At 52.1% G+C, this 16,524-nt stretch overlaps 2 protein-coding genes across 10 annotated transcripts in view; one reads left to right on the forward strand and one right to left on the reverse strand.

The window, feature by feature from the left end:
- The window catches only part of MGAT5 (alpha-1,6-mannosylglycoprotein 6-beta-N-acetylglucosaminyltransferase), a 376,908-nt gene extending 369,088 nt beyond the window's left edge, over positions 1-7,820 (forward strand). For all 9 annotated transcript variants that reach the window (XM_077153611.1, XM_077153615.1, XM_077153612.1 and 6 more), the window contains one exon: positions 1,823-7,820. In XM_077153611.1, the coding sequence (XP_077009726.1) occupies positions 1,823-2,021 (199 nt within the window). In that variant the 3' untranslated portion in view covers positions 2,022-7,820. The remainder of the gene's footprint in view (positions 1-1,822) is intronic.
- A 1,346-nt stretch (positions 7,821-9,166) lies between these two features.
- TMEM163 (transmembrane protein 163) overlaps positions 9,167-16,524 on the reverse strand; it is a 314,773-nt gene continuing 307,415 nt past the window's right edge. The window contains exons 7-8 of the mRNA XM_077153621.1: positions 11,290-11,431; positions 9,167-9,988 (exon numbers count right to left, since the gene is read on the reverse strand). Coding sequence (XP_077009736.1) covers positions 9,928-9,988; positions 11,290-11,431 — 203 coding nt within the window. The 3' untranslated portion in view covers positions 9,167-9,927. The remainder of the gene's footprint in view (positions 9,989-11,289; positions 11,432-16,524) is intronic.

Genomic DNA, 16,524 nt, shown 5'->3' on the forward strand with positions numbered 1-16,524 from the left:
CCAGGAACACATTAATCAGAGATGCTGGGTTATCTAGATCAGCCGCAGGACTCCCCTGTGGATTACAGAAGCAAGATAAGAAGGGGCCGTGCTGCCCTCCAGCAGGGGGGGGGCGGGGGGGGAGCCTGGGAGCAGTGCCCCTGAGCTCCCTGAGCCGTCAGGTCCGTGTGGGCAGGGGCCGGTCTGGCAGCATCGGCTGCTCCTCAGATGTGCTGGGAAGAACAGGATCAGCGCTGGTGCAGAGAGGGAGGGCCTGGGCCATGTGTGGCCGCAGGAAAAAGAGGGGCTGGAGTCAGTGGTGCTCTTCCACTAAGTCTGGATGCTTTCCAAAGTCAGCCAGAAACCTTACTGTCCCCATCTCAACCCCCTCCCCGTGAGCGAGGGGAGAGACTTCCTTGAGTAAAAATGGAAATGGTTGGCACATGTCTGATTTCACAGGGCAGGGCAAAGGAGGAAGGGGACACAGCCCATCCAGGGTCCACCAGGCCAGCTTAGAAGGAGGAGGCCAGTGATGGTGACTGTGAGAACAAGAGTTAACCATCTTCTCACCAGCCAGATACTGCCCAGTGCTCTATAGTCGGTAGTCTCATTCCTGCACCCTGCCTCTGGGTTAAGGAGCAGTTATCCCCATTTCACAGAAGAGCAAACTGAGGCATGTTGAAGCTCAGTCATTTGTCCAGGGCCATGCAGCTTATAAGAGATGCCCCTGGATTCCAACCCAGGTCCACCTGACCCCCTATACCATCTCCTAGCAGCTCGCGCCACACTGCTCCCCACCAGCACCCCTTGTTCAGTGGGAGCCATGATGGGGTGGGACCATGGCTAGGACCTGGGGCCAGATGAAAAGATAAAAGGTTCTTCTTTGAGATAAGAGGCTGAAATTGTCTCAAACAGAAATATCTGCAGCCGCCACGCCCTCCCCCTTGCTCCCTCCTTAAGCTGAAGTCCCAGCCTGAGAAAGCAAAGCCACAGAAAACTGGGAGAGAAGATGGCAGAGAAGCAGGAGCACAGGGCTTGGGATCAGAGGGACAGGGGCTCAGACCCCAGCTCTACGCATCCTTAACCCTAACGGGGGACTGCTGTTGCCATGGCCGAAAGGGGCCTGCCTGCAAAGGACCTTTGAGTCACGGGTATAGCACCTTCTCCCAGGGAGCCATCAAATTGCTTTTCAAGGAGGAGCAGGGAATTTTTAAGCCATTAACAACAACAAAAACAATTAAACATACTTTTTAAAAATCTTTTATTAATATACATCCTTGCCCCCATCTCACTCCACAGGAGTAATGAGTGCTAAGTTAGCGTGTAGCCTTCTCAACTTTTTATACACACACACACACACACACACACACACACACACACACACACACACACACACGGGTCAGGTTGTAACATTGTCATCCAGTTCTGCAATTTGCCTTCCTCATGGACACACCTCCCTGCTGGTGCATGCATTTCTACCTCCCCCTCATTCTTTTTGCATAGAACTCCAAAAGCACAGATGTGTCATGATTTATTCAGCCACTTACTTCTTGGTGAGTATTTTTCACCGTTTTTCCAATTTTTCCCTATTGCCAACAATGCTTCACTCAAGCAGACTTGAGCCCATCTCCCTGCACACACGTCCCTACCCTCATCCACCTCCCTCCACACTAGACTCCTAGATGGGGAGAATGGCTGGGTCCGAGGGCCGGTGCCATTTAGGCTCTAAAAGCAGGACATGGGAGCACACTGCCTGCCCCTCAGGAGGTGGCTGCAGGTGCCAGGCAAGGACAGATGTGCCCCCTTTAATCTCCAATCCACGTGACTTACTCTCTCTCTTCAGGTACCAGGTGACCTGTCAAACCTCAGAGCTGGCCAAGGACATCCTGGTGCCCTCCTTCGACCCCAAGAACAAGCACTGTGTGTTCCAAGGTGACCTCTTGCTCTTCAGCTGTGCTGGTGCCCATCCCCGGCACCAGAGGATCTGCCCGTGCCGGGACTTCATCAAGGGCCAGGCGGCTCTCTGCAAAGACTGCCTATAGCCAAGCTGACTCTGCAGGGACAACAGAGGCTTCAGGGCCGAGGCACAGAGGCCGTTCGGGGACTCCCGCTCCCGCGGTTCCCCACGTGGGATGGCTCTTTCGCAGTCAGAGCGTCCCAGCGGAGTTTTCACCAAAACCAAATGAGAGTGCAAGTCAGGCCCGGAGCCTGGCTTCTCTCCCTGGTCCCAACGTCATTTTTATTTTTCGAGGAGCAACTGCAGGAAGTCTGTGGATGCAACCGCTCCAGGGTAAAAAGAAAGTCTCAAGATACATTTAAAAAAAAAAACAAAAGGCAAGAGGAAGAAGTGAGCTGACTTGGAAAGAACTGTATCGGGGAAAATTCCTAAACCCGTTAACTTATTTATTTGGGAGGGTGGGAGGGAGACGAGGGACAGATCACAAGCCTTGTTTCTTCTTTTACTTCCCACTGTTCGTCATCCACCCTCACGATGCTGTCCCTGGGACAGAGTGTGCTGGGGCGGGGGGCACTGAGGGGACTTCACTCCTCCAAGTGAAATCTTGCTTTCAGAACTAAGCTAAACACTCCAGGATGCTGTCGGTGCAACCAATCCGTGTGTGAGCCCGGCAGAGGCAGTCAGGAGCAGGCACTTTGCTCAGCGTAGGGGGGATAGGCCTTGTGGTTCAGAGGGCCTGGCCAGGGACCAATGCAGGGCGGCTCTGCTGTCCAGAGAGGCCAGGCCCCTGTGCTCAGTGTGTCCCTCCTTGGCCGCGGTTTCTGATTCTTGAGAAAGGGAACATGGGATCTAGGAATTTGCCTTTGCTCGTTGCTTGTGGTAAGCTCTCCTTCCGCCGGTGCTGTCAAGAGAAAGTAGGCATGTGGCACTAGAAGAGCCACTCTTGGCCTTGGAGATCTTGCTCTTTAGCTGTCTTTGAGCAGAGATTTTCCAGGCCCCTACAAATAGGTGGCTCCATCCTAGCCAGGGACTCGACGGCAGGTGAGCTTGTACGGATGCCCACCGTCGTGGCTGAATGCTCAGTGAGTTTTGTGTTCGCTCTGGGAACAGGGCAGTTTCTGTAGCAGATCTGTGTCCTGGATGCTCACCTGTGTGTGCAGCTGGCAACGGGGTGGGTATCTAACCTCGGCTTTTCCTTCGGACACAAATATTCCTTCAGCAGTGGGGATGAGCCGGGGCCAGTTGGCCTTGTCAGATGCTGGAACCCCCTTCTAAGCCCCGGAGCCCCTGTGCTCTGCCTCTGTGTGTTTCCCACCTCCCCACCCCTAACATGTTGCTTGAGTCCGCTCCATGTGCAAGTTGGTGAGTGTCCTATGAAGCCTCTTGATGTCTCCCTGCTGATAAGAGTGAGCCCTCTTCTCCCACTTGCTGAGTTGTCCCTGTTGTGAACTGTCAGTGTAATCAACCCGGCCCTGGCTGGGGGTTTTGAGCCCTCAGCTGCCTGGGGCCACACTCCATGCTTCAGGCTTCCCAGCACCCTGCCTGGTGTCGGGGCAGCCAGGCAGACCTGCAGGCCTGGGCCTCTCTTCCTGGGAGCAGATGATTTCTGAGAGAGTAAGGCACATGGGTTGGAGATAGAGGGGACACATCTGCCCTCACCTGGCACCCGCAGCGTGACCACGCTGATGTGTGCGTGGCCCTTTGGGCAGTGGAGGGAAGGAAGAATTCTGTTTCCTGGTGACCAGAAGGTATGTAAAGCCTTCAAGTCTGGGCAGTTGGATTCTGCCTGCTAATGAAGCATAAATTCTGCCTGGTACATAAATCATACCAAATGCACAGCCAGCCTTTCTCCCTTAGGCACTTTACTTCCTAGCAAAGGGGGTCTGAATTGCACCCCCAATCCTGGAGAATGACGAGGTGACAGGAAGGGGCAGCTGAGGTCTCCTGTGTCCTGAGCATTGAGGCAAAGGCCAGAACCGAATGAGAATAGCCTTTGTCTGGGCCCAGCAACAAAGAAGTGCAGGTGTCCAAAGGAAACTTTGGTGGTGGCAGGATAGGGGGCTGTCTGTGTGTGTTTCCTTAAGTTTCTTGCAGTAGGAGGAGAAACAGTTGGCTTCCTTGCCCTTAAAGACAGCTTTTGTGCTTGAGCGGGTCTCTAGGCTGTGCCCTAGGTAGTGGGAACCTGTAACTTGAGTTCCCAGGGTTGCAATTTCTGGGCTAATGCCTCCCTCTGGTGGGCTCTTCTCAGAACTTCAAAAGCTGAGGACGTCAGTGCAGGATTTGACCAGCAGGGGGAGCCTGCAGGCCAAGATTGATTTCCCACGCTCCATTAACCCACCTCTTAGCCAAAAGCCGTTTAAACAAGCACAGGAATTCAGAAAGAAAGGAAACTGGAAAGCAGAGTTCTGTGAAAAGAGGATGTGCCGCTCTTCAGAAACTGCAGGGATGGTTTGCTGGCTGTCTCTGCGCTCAGGATCCACTTAGGCTGTCTTGATGGCCCCTCAGCTCTCACATTCCTTTTCTCCCCAAGATCAGGCAGCCCTACAGCTGGACACAAGCTAGAGTTCTGGCCAATGGGCTGCTCACACAGAAAGCCCACAGTCCCGCTGTTGAAGGCATTATCAGTTGAGTTAGTGGTCTCTGATGTAGGCGCGTCCCAGCCTCCCCCTCCTCAGCCAAGATCTAACCGTGACCTGTGTCGTGGGCAGGTGGGGGCTCCATCTCCTGTGTCTGGAACAGACAGAGAGGAAGGAGCCATTGACGACATGAGCTAGGAGCCCACGGTGGTGGCTTTGCCAGTAACTGTCTCAATAGACTCCTAAACCAACTTGTAACTGAATGATAGTTCCTGGGGGAGAGAAATCCTAAGTCAGGGTCAGTGTTTTCCTAAGCTCTAAGCATGTCTGTCCTGTCTTTTAACTTTTGTACATTTTTTTTTCTAAGTGAAATTTGAATATTTCCCCCCATCAGGATCCACAATTCTTAGAAAAACTTGAGGAAAAACATCTAATTGATAAAAAAAAAAAAGAGAGAACACTTGCCTTTGGAAGGTTAAGTGGAAAAACACACTTCTTTCAATACCAGTAAGCACCTCATTTATTTCATGTATGCAAATTGATTTGCACATGTACAAATGGAGAAGCTTGTTTCATTTTTACTTAGGTTGGGGGTTTGTCACGGCTTATTTTAGCTTCTGTGTGTGTGTGTATGTGTCGTATGTTTAGAAATATCAGAGTCTGTTTCTTTGGTGATATTTATTGTGTCTCTGATGTCTTCCCTTTTCTTTGGGGTTGATTTTAGAATTGGGGTTCTGTGCATAGGGCCATAGCAGACTCCAGCTGCCCTTTGAGGCTGGGCTCCAAAAATACCTTTTAAGCCCCCTTAGACCGCGACACACAAGCACGTGCCCAGATACCCCCAAAGGAAGAGGTGAAGCCATGAGAACCCCAAGGAAAGCTCTGGCTTCCTCAGACCAGACCAGGCCTTCCTGCACTGCTCAGCCAGACCTTTGGCTTTGTCTTGGGGCTGCTGGTTGCACACGTGCTGAGTACTTGCCATGGTGTTGCCCGTGCCAAACAAACCCCCAACCAGAGGGGGCCACACTGGAGGGGAACAGGACCCCTCTGGGCTTAGTAGAAGCTGTGGCTTAGAAATACTTCAACTGATGGGCATCAAGAAAGGGAAAGGATATGCCCCCCGCCTCTTTTGTTTCCTTAGAGAATGCAGTGTTTAATGAAGCTGAGTGATTTCTCCCCTGTGGGAGTAGAACCCTAGTGAAAAGGCCTGGTAGTGAAGGCACAGGTGTCACTGGTTAGACTGAAGCTATTGTATATAAGCAGGTGAATCCTTTTTAGACTAGACCCAGGCAGACCACCTACTTCTCCAAGGTAGTTTACCTAGATTATGTATATAATTGGGAGATGGCCCCTTTCCCCCACTTGCAAAATGTCTTGATTTAAAGGGAAAGAAAGACTATTTTGTTAACGACAGGCTCTGTTGTATGTGTTTCTATCCCAAGCCTGGATTGTTTTATTTATTTAAAATATTTTAATTTCCATCTTGGCTTCCTTCTAATCCCGTCCATCTGCGTGAGGCCACAGAGCACCTTCATCTGAATAGACTGATGGACAGACATAGTTCCATACTCATTCTGGAAGGTGCGAATTTCCTAAAGCTGAGGGTAAGTTCCTTCCGTTCTCGTTGGCCTCAGCAACACACGCACACACAAAAAGTACAGAACCAAGTCTTTTATAGCAAACGGCCAAATTAGCTGTATAGTCAGATGCAGGAAAAAAATAAAAATTCCACTAGCTTTGTTAGCACTTCAGGTTTTCGTGAGGATTCAGTGTGTAGCACAGTGCCTGGCCCATAGTAAGTCCTAGTAAATGTTAAATATTGTTATTATTAGCATTTCAGAACAGTTGAGAAATAAAGACGTGAGCTTACTATCTGTTGATTCAAAAAAAAAAATTATCTGAAAATAATTGTTCCAAGTTGACTGGATGTTATAGGAATTACCAGTTTAGTATGTCCAAGTTCCGTGCCTACCTTGCTGGTTGGAGTTCTACTGTATGCGTAAATGCACTGTGTGATTTGAAAATATGCCATACTTTAGCCCGCAGTGAAACAAGGCTGCGAGAACTTGTGAACTGGAGATGAAATGGGAATGTGTGATTTGGGACCACACTTCCAGACTGCCCTCTCCCCCCCCAACCCATGATGTCTTCTGGCCCTTTTGAGGGTTTTCCTCTTTGATCTAGAAGTTTAAATGGGCTCTCTAACAGACTATACCCCTTAAACCAAAGTTAACTATATACCTCTGAAATGCACTAACAGAGGCTTTGCTGTGTTTCTTATTTAAGGGGAAATATTTAAAGGAATGACCAGTTGAACTTGCTCCTTTCCCAGAAAGTCCTTTAGTCCCCTGCTGGCCAGGGTGGCCCGTCCAGTCTGCAAAGGTCAGACTTGAGGCTGTTGCACGCTCCAGGTTGCCATCAAATCAGAGGTCGATTCTGTGGTCTTGGTCCAGAGAAAACCCCCTCTGCCAGTCCAGCACTGCTAGCCCCTTCAGAACAGCTCCCAAAGGGCTGCTCGTGGTTTAATGGTTACATTTTCCCAAATCACCTAAATATCAATTCACTCTTTGTTTTGTTGGGGTTTTAGCTTCTTACTTCCCTGTAGAATTTCAAGTTTTGTCTCCTGTCCTATCTTGGCACAACTCTGGCTGATAGTTTAAATCGGGGATTGGGGGCATTTGCCAGAATTCAGTATCTTTGTTTCAAATTCTATCACACCCTGTCCTCCAGAATTTGTGGAGTCTTAAGATTGCCCCTCCTCCCTGCCCCACCTCCCCCAGCCAATGGAAGTAGTTAGCCATGTGCTTCTGCAGCGGGTAGCCCCCGTGTCTGGAGGATAGGGCCATTGGTGGGGGGGGGCGGGGGGTTAGTACTGAGAGTGTGTTCACGGTGCTGGGAGACAGGGGTCTAGGGGCCCAGCTAGATCAGCTGGCTGGAAACCTCCTCACCTTCACCAAAGCTAAACTGAAACAAACTTGGGAAGCATTTTGCTCACTGCCCTGCCCAAGTATGCCTAGATAGTAGTATAACAATTGACGCCAAAGGGGATGGTGCCATCCATTCTGCAGCAGCTGCTGTCACAACCTTGACATCTGTGAGCTGATGGCATTTTGCCTCTGTGTCTCCAAACAGTTCCCGGGTACAACCATTTTCTACCGTTCACTTCTGGGGTTCAGTGTGCAGGATTCTGCAAATAAGGTGTCGCTGTCCAAAAGTACTGTACTGGCCTAGAGAGCACTGCTTTGTTTCCCACTGTTGTAGAGAACACTAGGGAAAACTTTATTTTTCAATAAACTTTTCTTGTGTGATGGGTGGAAGTGATTTTTTATTCGGACAGGGCATGGAGTCACCTGTAGGGCAAAGCCTGCCCTGTCTAGCTGCAGCCCCAGCACTGAAGGGCCCTGACTGCATGCCACGTTCTGCAAACACCCTGTTGGAAAAACTGACTGTGAGGGTACATTTAAGAGTGGTGGCAGAAGGGTGTCACGACTGAGCCTTCTGTCCCTTACATCACAACCACCTGTACGAATCTCAGCGCACGCTCTGCCCTGTCGTCACCTAGAAGGGAGGTGAATTAGAAAGTGGACTGTTAACTATTTTCTCCTTTTTGGATAACTATGCTGCACCAGATGTTTAAAAGTCATTTAGGATGGGCTTACTCCTATCCTAGCAACTTGGATGCATGCGCCCTGGGTGAGGTAAGTGCCCCAGAAACGCCAGGAAGGTGGTTGGCTGTCACAGTGAGGCTCGTCTGCAGGCGCTGGCTTTGGCAGCACAGCCTCCCTGCAGCAGTCAGACCTGCTGGCTGCTGCCTAGAACGGAGTCTCCACAGCGCCTCAGAAAGACCCCAAAATGTGCCAGGAAAAAAATGTGAGTGCTTCAGTTTAGGGAATACTTTGTAATTGCTTTCCTCCCCCTGAACTTCCACCTTATATGTCAAACTAGATGAAAAACCCTGTAGAAAGGAACCTCCCGAGTCCTGCACTTGTCTGGTCGCTCAACCCTTTGTTGCGTGTGCATTACATATAAACGTCCCATGCAACATGCCTCACGATTTCTCGGGTTAAACATCAGATTGACCCAAGGTCCAGCGACCTCATGGAGCAAACCACCTTCCCTTAACCACACAGAATCAGGCCTTGTGAGAGAAGGGACAGGGAAGGGGTAGGGCCTGGGGGGAGGGGGTTGCCACCACCAAACAAACGCACACTGCCCTCCTCTACCAGGTGGCTGCCGGGCGGGTGTGGGCCCGTCTGCCCTACAGCAGTCACAGCTGTTTACAACAGCCCGCGGAAAGGCCACACGCAAACCTCCCCGTTGCGGTCAATCCCTTTGGCATCATCCTTAGTGGGGGACCTTGAGCCCCGATGGGAACCCTGCCTGCACGCTGGAGCCTGCACAGCAACAAGTCAAAAGATCACCTCGCCGTACCATACAAAACCGGTCAAGGTCTTTATTGGTCAGACACCGATGCCTGGAGACGCAGCAGTGCTAGAGGTACAGAATGTTGCGTGTCGGGGAACATTTTTACGGAACCTGCACCTAACGAATACATACGTTGAAAACATCTCACTCCTTACACGGGGTCAGCCGTCTCTAACCAATTGTAATGATGTGCCTTTACCACTGAACACAGCATATAGATATATGCATATAGAGAGACTATATATTTATTACAAATAAACTACTTTCACATGTCTCAAAAATGGGTCCTGTTTTTTACATTTACGCTCAGTGTCTGCATGTACAAGGATGGGTCATGTGCTTAGTTCATCCATGCAAAGCTCATACATTTATCACTAAGTACTTTAAAAATAGAATGGTCTCCTTTGAACCAATCTGTTTAGATTTAGGATTAGTAAAACAGTATGAAACGAATGAAACACACTGATAGAAACAAGGAAGTGACGATGAAGGTTCTCAGAAGGACGGGAAGGGGCAAGAGGAGAGGATCCTCCCTTGGAGTCCGCCAGATGAGACGTCAGAAGGAGGCAGCGTCTGGGGCCACACAGAGTCTGAGGGACTTGGGTCAGGCCTGCGGCTTTCCAATTTCAGGCTCCGAGCACCACGGAAGAACATTCTGGCCAGCAGAGATCTTATCCCACCCGGGAGGACCATTTTACTCCAAGAAAGAGAAAATGCCTGTAGCAGCTGGCGATGGGGAACTGCCCCTCCCTCCAGGACCTGTCATGGGGGGGAGGGGGGCAGGCGTCGGGGAGGGGAGGGCAGTGCCGATGGGCCTGCTGGGCAGACGTCCTTCCCGTGATGACAAACCTTACGCAAAAAAGCTTCTGAGAAAGAAACGGGATGTTCCGTTAAGGTTGGCACCATCTGCCCGTGCCAAAGGCGCCTGCTGTCCCGACGGTCTTCGCGGTTGGTGACAGGGAGTGGTCAGCTCTGGCCCCGAGCCCACCTTCACTCAAACATTTCGTAATGACGTGTCTGCCTCACCCTGGGCACCATGTCAATGAGGAGCCTGTGGAGAAGGGGAGAGGCCGGGTCAGCCGGGCACCACACCCTGAGCAGCCCTCGGGCTGGAGCTCCTGCAAAAGCAGACAGGATGCTTTTTTTCTTTTGTCAAACCATAAAACTCACCCTTTGGAAGCATGCAGTTCTGCGGCTGGTAGTAGCTTCACAGGGTCACCACTATCTAATTTCAGAATATTTTCATCATCCCAAATGAGAACTTGTACCCGTGAGCAGTCACTGCCCCCAGCCCCCTGCCACCACTGATCTACTTTCTGTCTCTGTGGATTGGCCTGTCCTGCGCATCTCATAGAAACAGAATCATACAATAGATGGCCTCTTGTGACTGGCTTCTTTCACTTAGCATAATGTTTTCATCTACCTTGTAGTATGTATCCTTACTTCATTCCTTTTTATGGCTGATAATGCTCCATTGTGATTGTGTGTGTTTGTGTGTTTATGCCATATTTTATTTATCCCTCCAGTGATGGACATTTGAGTTGTTTTGAACACTGCTGTGCAAGTTATAGCGTGGACGTGTGTTTTCACTTCTCTTGGGTATAGACCTACGAGTGCAATTACTGGGTTATACGGTAACTCGATGCTTAACTTTTTCGGAAATCACCCAACTCACTTCCAAAGTGGCTTCACCATTTTTACACTCCCACCAGCCATGGTTAAGGGTGCCAGTTTCTCCACATCCTCACCAACACTCGCTACTGTTTGTCTTTTTGACACATGCACCCTGGCTGGGAGACGGGAAGCTTTTCACAATTTAAAAACACAGTGCCTTTCCCAAATGGTCCTCTCAAAGGCAGGCCCCGGCTGGCATGGTGGATACAGACTTGGCCATCAGTGGGAGGATGGAGAGTGGACCAGGACCCCATGCCTGGAGTGGGCTTTCTCTCAGATGGACAAACATGCCTGCAGTTTCTTCTTGGTGCACCCCACCTGTGCTGACAAGGCTGAGGGCCCGGCCCGTGGCCGAGGGGTACCATTGCCTCCCCTGCCCCACTCCCCAGAGCCTGAGGAGGTGACACAGAGATGCTGGGCCTGGTGCATCCCTGTGCCCGCCGCTAGGGAGACAGGAGGGAGCACAAACCTTCCGGTCACAAGGGGCTAAAGGGAGGAGCGCTGAGTGGGTGTAAAGACAGCAGCCAAAGCACAGGAGTCCTCTCGTGGCCTCCAAGGTCCCTGCCTCACTCATGTCTGTGCTGGCCACGAGGATCCTGCACCGTCATCTCCTGGCTGGGGAAGCGGATGGGGTGGAAAGCAGCCGGCCAGGAAGCCAAGAGGAGAGCAGGGACTCACTTGACCCCGTAGGCAAATATGGTGAGGCCGATGAGCACCCCGATGCTGCCGTCCAGGTACCAGACCGCGGCGTCGTGCTTGAACACCTCTGCACTCAGCAGGATGGAGAAGCCCATCACGCCCCCCACCAGGGAGTTAAAGCCTGCAAGGGAAGCAGAGAGAGGGGCTGCAGCCCAGGAATCTGCCGCCATGGCCAGGCATGCCTCTGCATTCCGCAGCGGGGGCCAGAGAGCCCTCTCCAGGATGCCCAGGGGCCCCTCCTCGGTGCCCGCAGGGACCGCTACCCTCCCACATTCTATTTTTCTTCCAGGCACTCGTGTGGCACAGCACGTGTGTGGGCACTGTCGGTCTTCCCCCCACGCCCAGTGGAGTGGAAGCCTCGTGGGCAGTGGGGCTCTGCTTCCTGCTGAACCCGCAGTGCCCGGGACAGTCCCTGGCACAGACCCGACATTCAAATACCTGCTGACTCAGCACTTGGACATGGTATCACCTGAAAGCCAGCTCGGTCCCACAAAGCTAGGTTATCAGCCCATCTTACTCAAGACGATGCTTACAAAGTGGGGTGAAATGCCTGGACTGCAGCTGTGCAGGGGGAGAGTGGCAGGGCGGGCACCCTCCATTCTCTCTACTATGTAATCTATTAATTTTCTCCCTGTCTCTACCAAGAAGAGAAACACCAAGTCTAAAACTAGCCGCGTGACTGCAGAAAGGGCAGTAAAAACAGAAATGGACCGATAAGCTGCAGATGACCACCCGCAGTCTCACGTGCCATCGCATTCGGCCCCCACAACTTAGGGAGCACGTTGGCATTTTCATCTGTGAGTTTTCAACACCCCATGGGAAGGGAGGGGCGCGGGGTGGCTCTGGGGTCTCCCTGTAGAACAAGTGACCACGGCTCCTCGCCTGACGCTGCCCTGGAGTCCCCTGAGGCCTGCGCAGGGCCAGACACCTCCAAACCAGGCTTGAGCACAGTCTTGAGAGAGCCCCACCTGCATAACAGAGCCACACTTTGGCTGAATTCACAAGGCCCTTACCCCAGGTACAAGCAGGAAAACGGAGATCAATGCGTTCGTCCAGGGCTGGACACAGAGGGAGGAATGGGGGTGGGTCTGGGGGCAGGGATGGGTGCCCCCCCAAAGGGAACAGGAGGAAGGAAAGTGGGGCTGACAAAGAGGTCTCAGCGACGGGCCTGTGAACCCACCCTTGCCTGGGGCATCATAGCATCTTCTATCCCCGCAAGCTTCCAACGTTTCCTCCCCAGACTTCAGTTCTCATCTCCTGACTCTGCCCTGTACTTCTCAAAAAAAAACAAGTTTGGACAAGAACTTTCTCATGCTCCCAGCCCCAAACCCACCACCCACCAGTAACTGCTGCTCCGCTGCAGCTCCTTGGCCAGGTGTCCCTGTTCCCATGCAAGGGTCAGCTCTTCATCCCAGGTCAACTCCGAGGACTCTGTCCCTGCCATTGTTCTCCTCTTCTCCTGGCTCGCTCCCACTGGGACAGGGCCACACCCCGCCCTCCAGGCATTCCCCACACACACACTCAGTCCTTCCTCCCCAAAGTGACATCAGCCCAAGCTGACTCTGCCTCGCTCTTCCATTTGCTCGCTAACCCATTCCAGCCACGCCCCCTCTTCCAGCAGACCTCACTGGGGCCATGTGGTTCCATGTTGCCAGAAACTGGTTATTAACTGGTCCTCATTTTACTCCCTCCTTCCGGGAACTTTCCCTGGAGCTCCCAGGACACTGTCATCAGCTAGCTTCACTCCTTCCTTTCTAGCTCATCATTCCCCATCTCCTTTGCTAGATCAGCTTCCCAGGTTCCCACCTCCAACCCCATAAGCCCACGTCTTCCAAGTTCCTATATTTTCTCCTGACCTTTCCCTTCAGCTGCAGTTTCATATGAGCACTTCAGACACAACGTGTTCCAAACAGAAATCTCGATTCCTGAGCACCAAACGCCTCACCCTCTGGCCCCTTTCTCTGCAAATCTTTCTGCAGAGAAAAAAAAGATCTGCCCATCAAAAAGTGAGGAGCCCTTTCCTGACTTCTTTTGCGCCCAAAATGCAATCCATCTAGTAATTCTTGCCAGCTGTCACCCCCAACACCCCATCATTCTTCCTGTCACCCCCACCCCCCCACTGCTCCCGCCCTGACTTAAGCCGGCATCCCTGCAGCGGCCTCTTCCCAGGTTCCTGGCCCACCACCCTCCTCTCAACTCCCATCCGACCCCTCCTAACAGACAAAGAAACAAGCCCAACAGAATAGCTGCCCATAACCAGAGTCTGAAGACTGTCCCAACTGTCCATGGCTGAGACTTGCTGCTCCTGGCTCACATGCTCCAGCCACACTGGCCGCCTGCACCAGCCAGCCCTGCCCTGGCCTCAGGGCCTTTGAACTTCTGCCCATCTGCCTGAACTGAGCACTCAGCTCTGCCCCTCCTTCCCCATTCTGCAATCTCAGCCCCTCAGAGCCCGTAAAGCAAGACCTCTTTCCCCACCCCATCATCCTCACCACTGCCTCCCTACCTAGCATGATAGTTGTACTATCTTTCTTTCTACCTCCAATCTCTCTCTGTGTGTGTTCTTCACGACCACGTACAGGGGCTAGTCTCTTTCACTGTTGCATCCCACGTCCTGGATCAGGGCCTGGCACTTACCGGGGGCTCAAATGACTGCTAGACAAATGAATGGATTCGTAGAATGAGGAAGGAAAGGCATGGGGTATGCTCTGAGCTGCGCTTACGGTTTCTCCTCCCCAGCATTGAAGGTGAGCTGTCCTTGGGGAGGGTCAGGTGGACTTTAGCTCTCAGCCCTGAGACGGAACGCCAAGCCGCCTGCCTCTCACACAGGCCGTCAGGAGCCCCACTGCCTCCTGGCTCCCCCTTCTCAGGGTGACTTGAGTCTCTGGCTTCTTCAGGCTCACTAGCCTCTGGACAGTGCAGAACGGGCCCCAGCATCCTTTTAGTCTCTGCTCCCCCTGCCTCATGAACCAAGTAGTCAGAACTACCAAATTCTTACATATTTGGAAAGTACAGCTGCCCAATCACACTCTTTTGTCCCTGTGTTCCAGACCTTTCTCTGCTGCCACTTTCCAGCCTTTTGCCTGCACAGCACATTGCAGCGTCTGCCCTCTCACCCCCAGGCCTAGATTCTGATCTCTACATATCACCCCCTCAGGTCTGCCTCCTCCCAAAGCGGGGGTGGGTTCTAAGGACCCACTCTGAGAAGTTTCCTTCTGTCTTCCGATACATCAGCGGCACATTTTCCTTCTCTCCTTATGAGAGGCTGGCATGTGCTCTCTTGGCCTGCCACAGTCCCTCGAATCTAACTGTTCTTTTATCAGGTAGAATCAGAGCAGACCCCTTGACCCCCTCCAAAAGTCTTCGTAGCTCACATCTTTTCTCAGAGGAGGCTCCCACAGAGGCCCCACTCTGTCCCATCACCTTGGGCTAGAGTTTACCTGTCAAAGTTGGGGGAGGTTTTGGGGAGTAGCTAAAGGAAGGGCAGGGCCAAGGAGGAGATACCCACCCACCCAGGTAGGACCCTCCGCTCCCCCTCTCCACAGCTGTGGTTGTGCAAAGCTACAACCAGCCCAGAGAAGCTCAGAAATGATGCAGACAGTAGGAGGTTCCCCCAGACAGCCACTAGATGTCCACTCTGTTCCACCAAGTCGCCCCTTTACCAGCGCCAAGGACAGCTCAGCCAACCCAGCCTCACTTCTGACATCGGAGTCCAAAGAGCAGGCTGGATACCCCTTCCTTCCCCAAGCCTGCTCCCTGATAATTCACAGCTGATGGGTGTTGGTGAGGGAGGGGTGTCTCTGACCTGCTTGGCCTGCTCTATAATGGTAGAACCTGACTCCCTGCGGCTTCACCTCTCCAGACTGGGCAGAAGGTTAGAACCAGCACACTGGCCTGGGGAGCAGTCCCATGTCCACCCTGCCAGAGACTTCCCAGCCACTGCCGTTCCACAGGAGCCTGAGGTCACAAGCCCTACCCACCCACCGGCAGCACGCAGGACCCTTCCAGCCACTCCGCAGGTCCACAAGCTCCCTGGCCTCTCGGTTACAGCCACAGAGCTGTTCTACAGAATAAATGTTGACAGCGACCCAAGGACATACAATGGTACAAAGTAATGACTCAGGCAATCTCTGCAAGAAGCTCTCCCAGGCTTGCTTTAATGACTAGATCAGAGTATGTATAATTATGCACAGTAATTTTCTCCAGAAAATTCTAATTAAAAAAGTTTTTATGTGCTTGAAAGTCATCACGGAATCCTGGTATGTTTTAGAGTTGGGCATTAGAGGAAGAGCCAGCCCAGATCCCTCATTTCAGAAGCTCGTGGACTAGCCCTGGTGGGTTGCAGAGGCTGGACTAGCAGCCAGGGAGAACCATCATTTGGAACTTTTCCCCCTGGCACCCATTCATATCCTTCCTCTGATTTGTAGTATTAATTTTCTGTACAAAATTACATTTACCTTAAATAACCCAAGGCAAGCTTCAGCCTAGTCCCAACAGCCATAAACTTATGTTGACTAAATACTCAAACCAAGCAAATCAAATTAGACCAGTTTTACTGTGCTACAATTGGCCCACATCTCCGTTAGCCACACCCGTGTCCCTTTTCCCTCTGGATGTGCTTCCCTGATGGAAGGACCTGCCCCAGCAACTCACTCAGCCTGAGCCGGTTGGTTCACGTACAGCTCTACCTTGAGAACCAACCACCCACAGTCTGTCCATCGGTCGTTCCCTCCCTGCCTTTTGCTGCACTTGCTTCCTTCTGGGATGAAAAACCCTCAGCTCAGCTGCCTGCCCTGGGGGGAGGTGCTGCAGAGTGACCACTCCCTGGAGCCACCTCCTCCGAGGACCCCAATCCTGAGGAAGCCATAGCTCCCGGACCCTCATCCCACCCCTCTTGAGGGAAGAATAGAGAGGACATTATCACAGATTGCTCCCTAATTCTACTAATCAGTGAATGCGCAGGCCCAGATCTTAGGTGATCCAATTAGCAGGAGGCTGTAATTACTGCCACCGGCTTTGATGACACTCCCACCAAGCAGGGATTGCCAAGTGTGTCAACCCCAAGGCTTGTGGGAGAGTGGGGGGTACTCCAGTTGTGCTCCTTGGAACAGCTCTCCCCCTCCCCTTTAACCCCCCTGGCCAGGCTTATAAATATCACCAACATTTCCTCAAATCCTACCACTTCCCTCCAACCCATCCGCAACCAACCTCAGC

The sequence above is a fragment of the Tamandua tetradactyla genome, chromosome 3 (genome assembly GCF_023851605.1).
Source record: "Tamandua tetradactyla isolate mTamTet1 chromosome 3, mTamTet1.pri, whole genome shotgun sequence".
Lineage (NCBI taxonomy): Eukaryota > Metazoa > Chordata > Mammalia > Pilosa > Myrmecophagidae > Tamandua > Tamandua tetradactyla.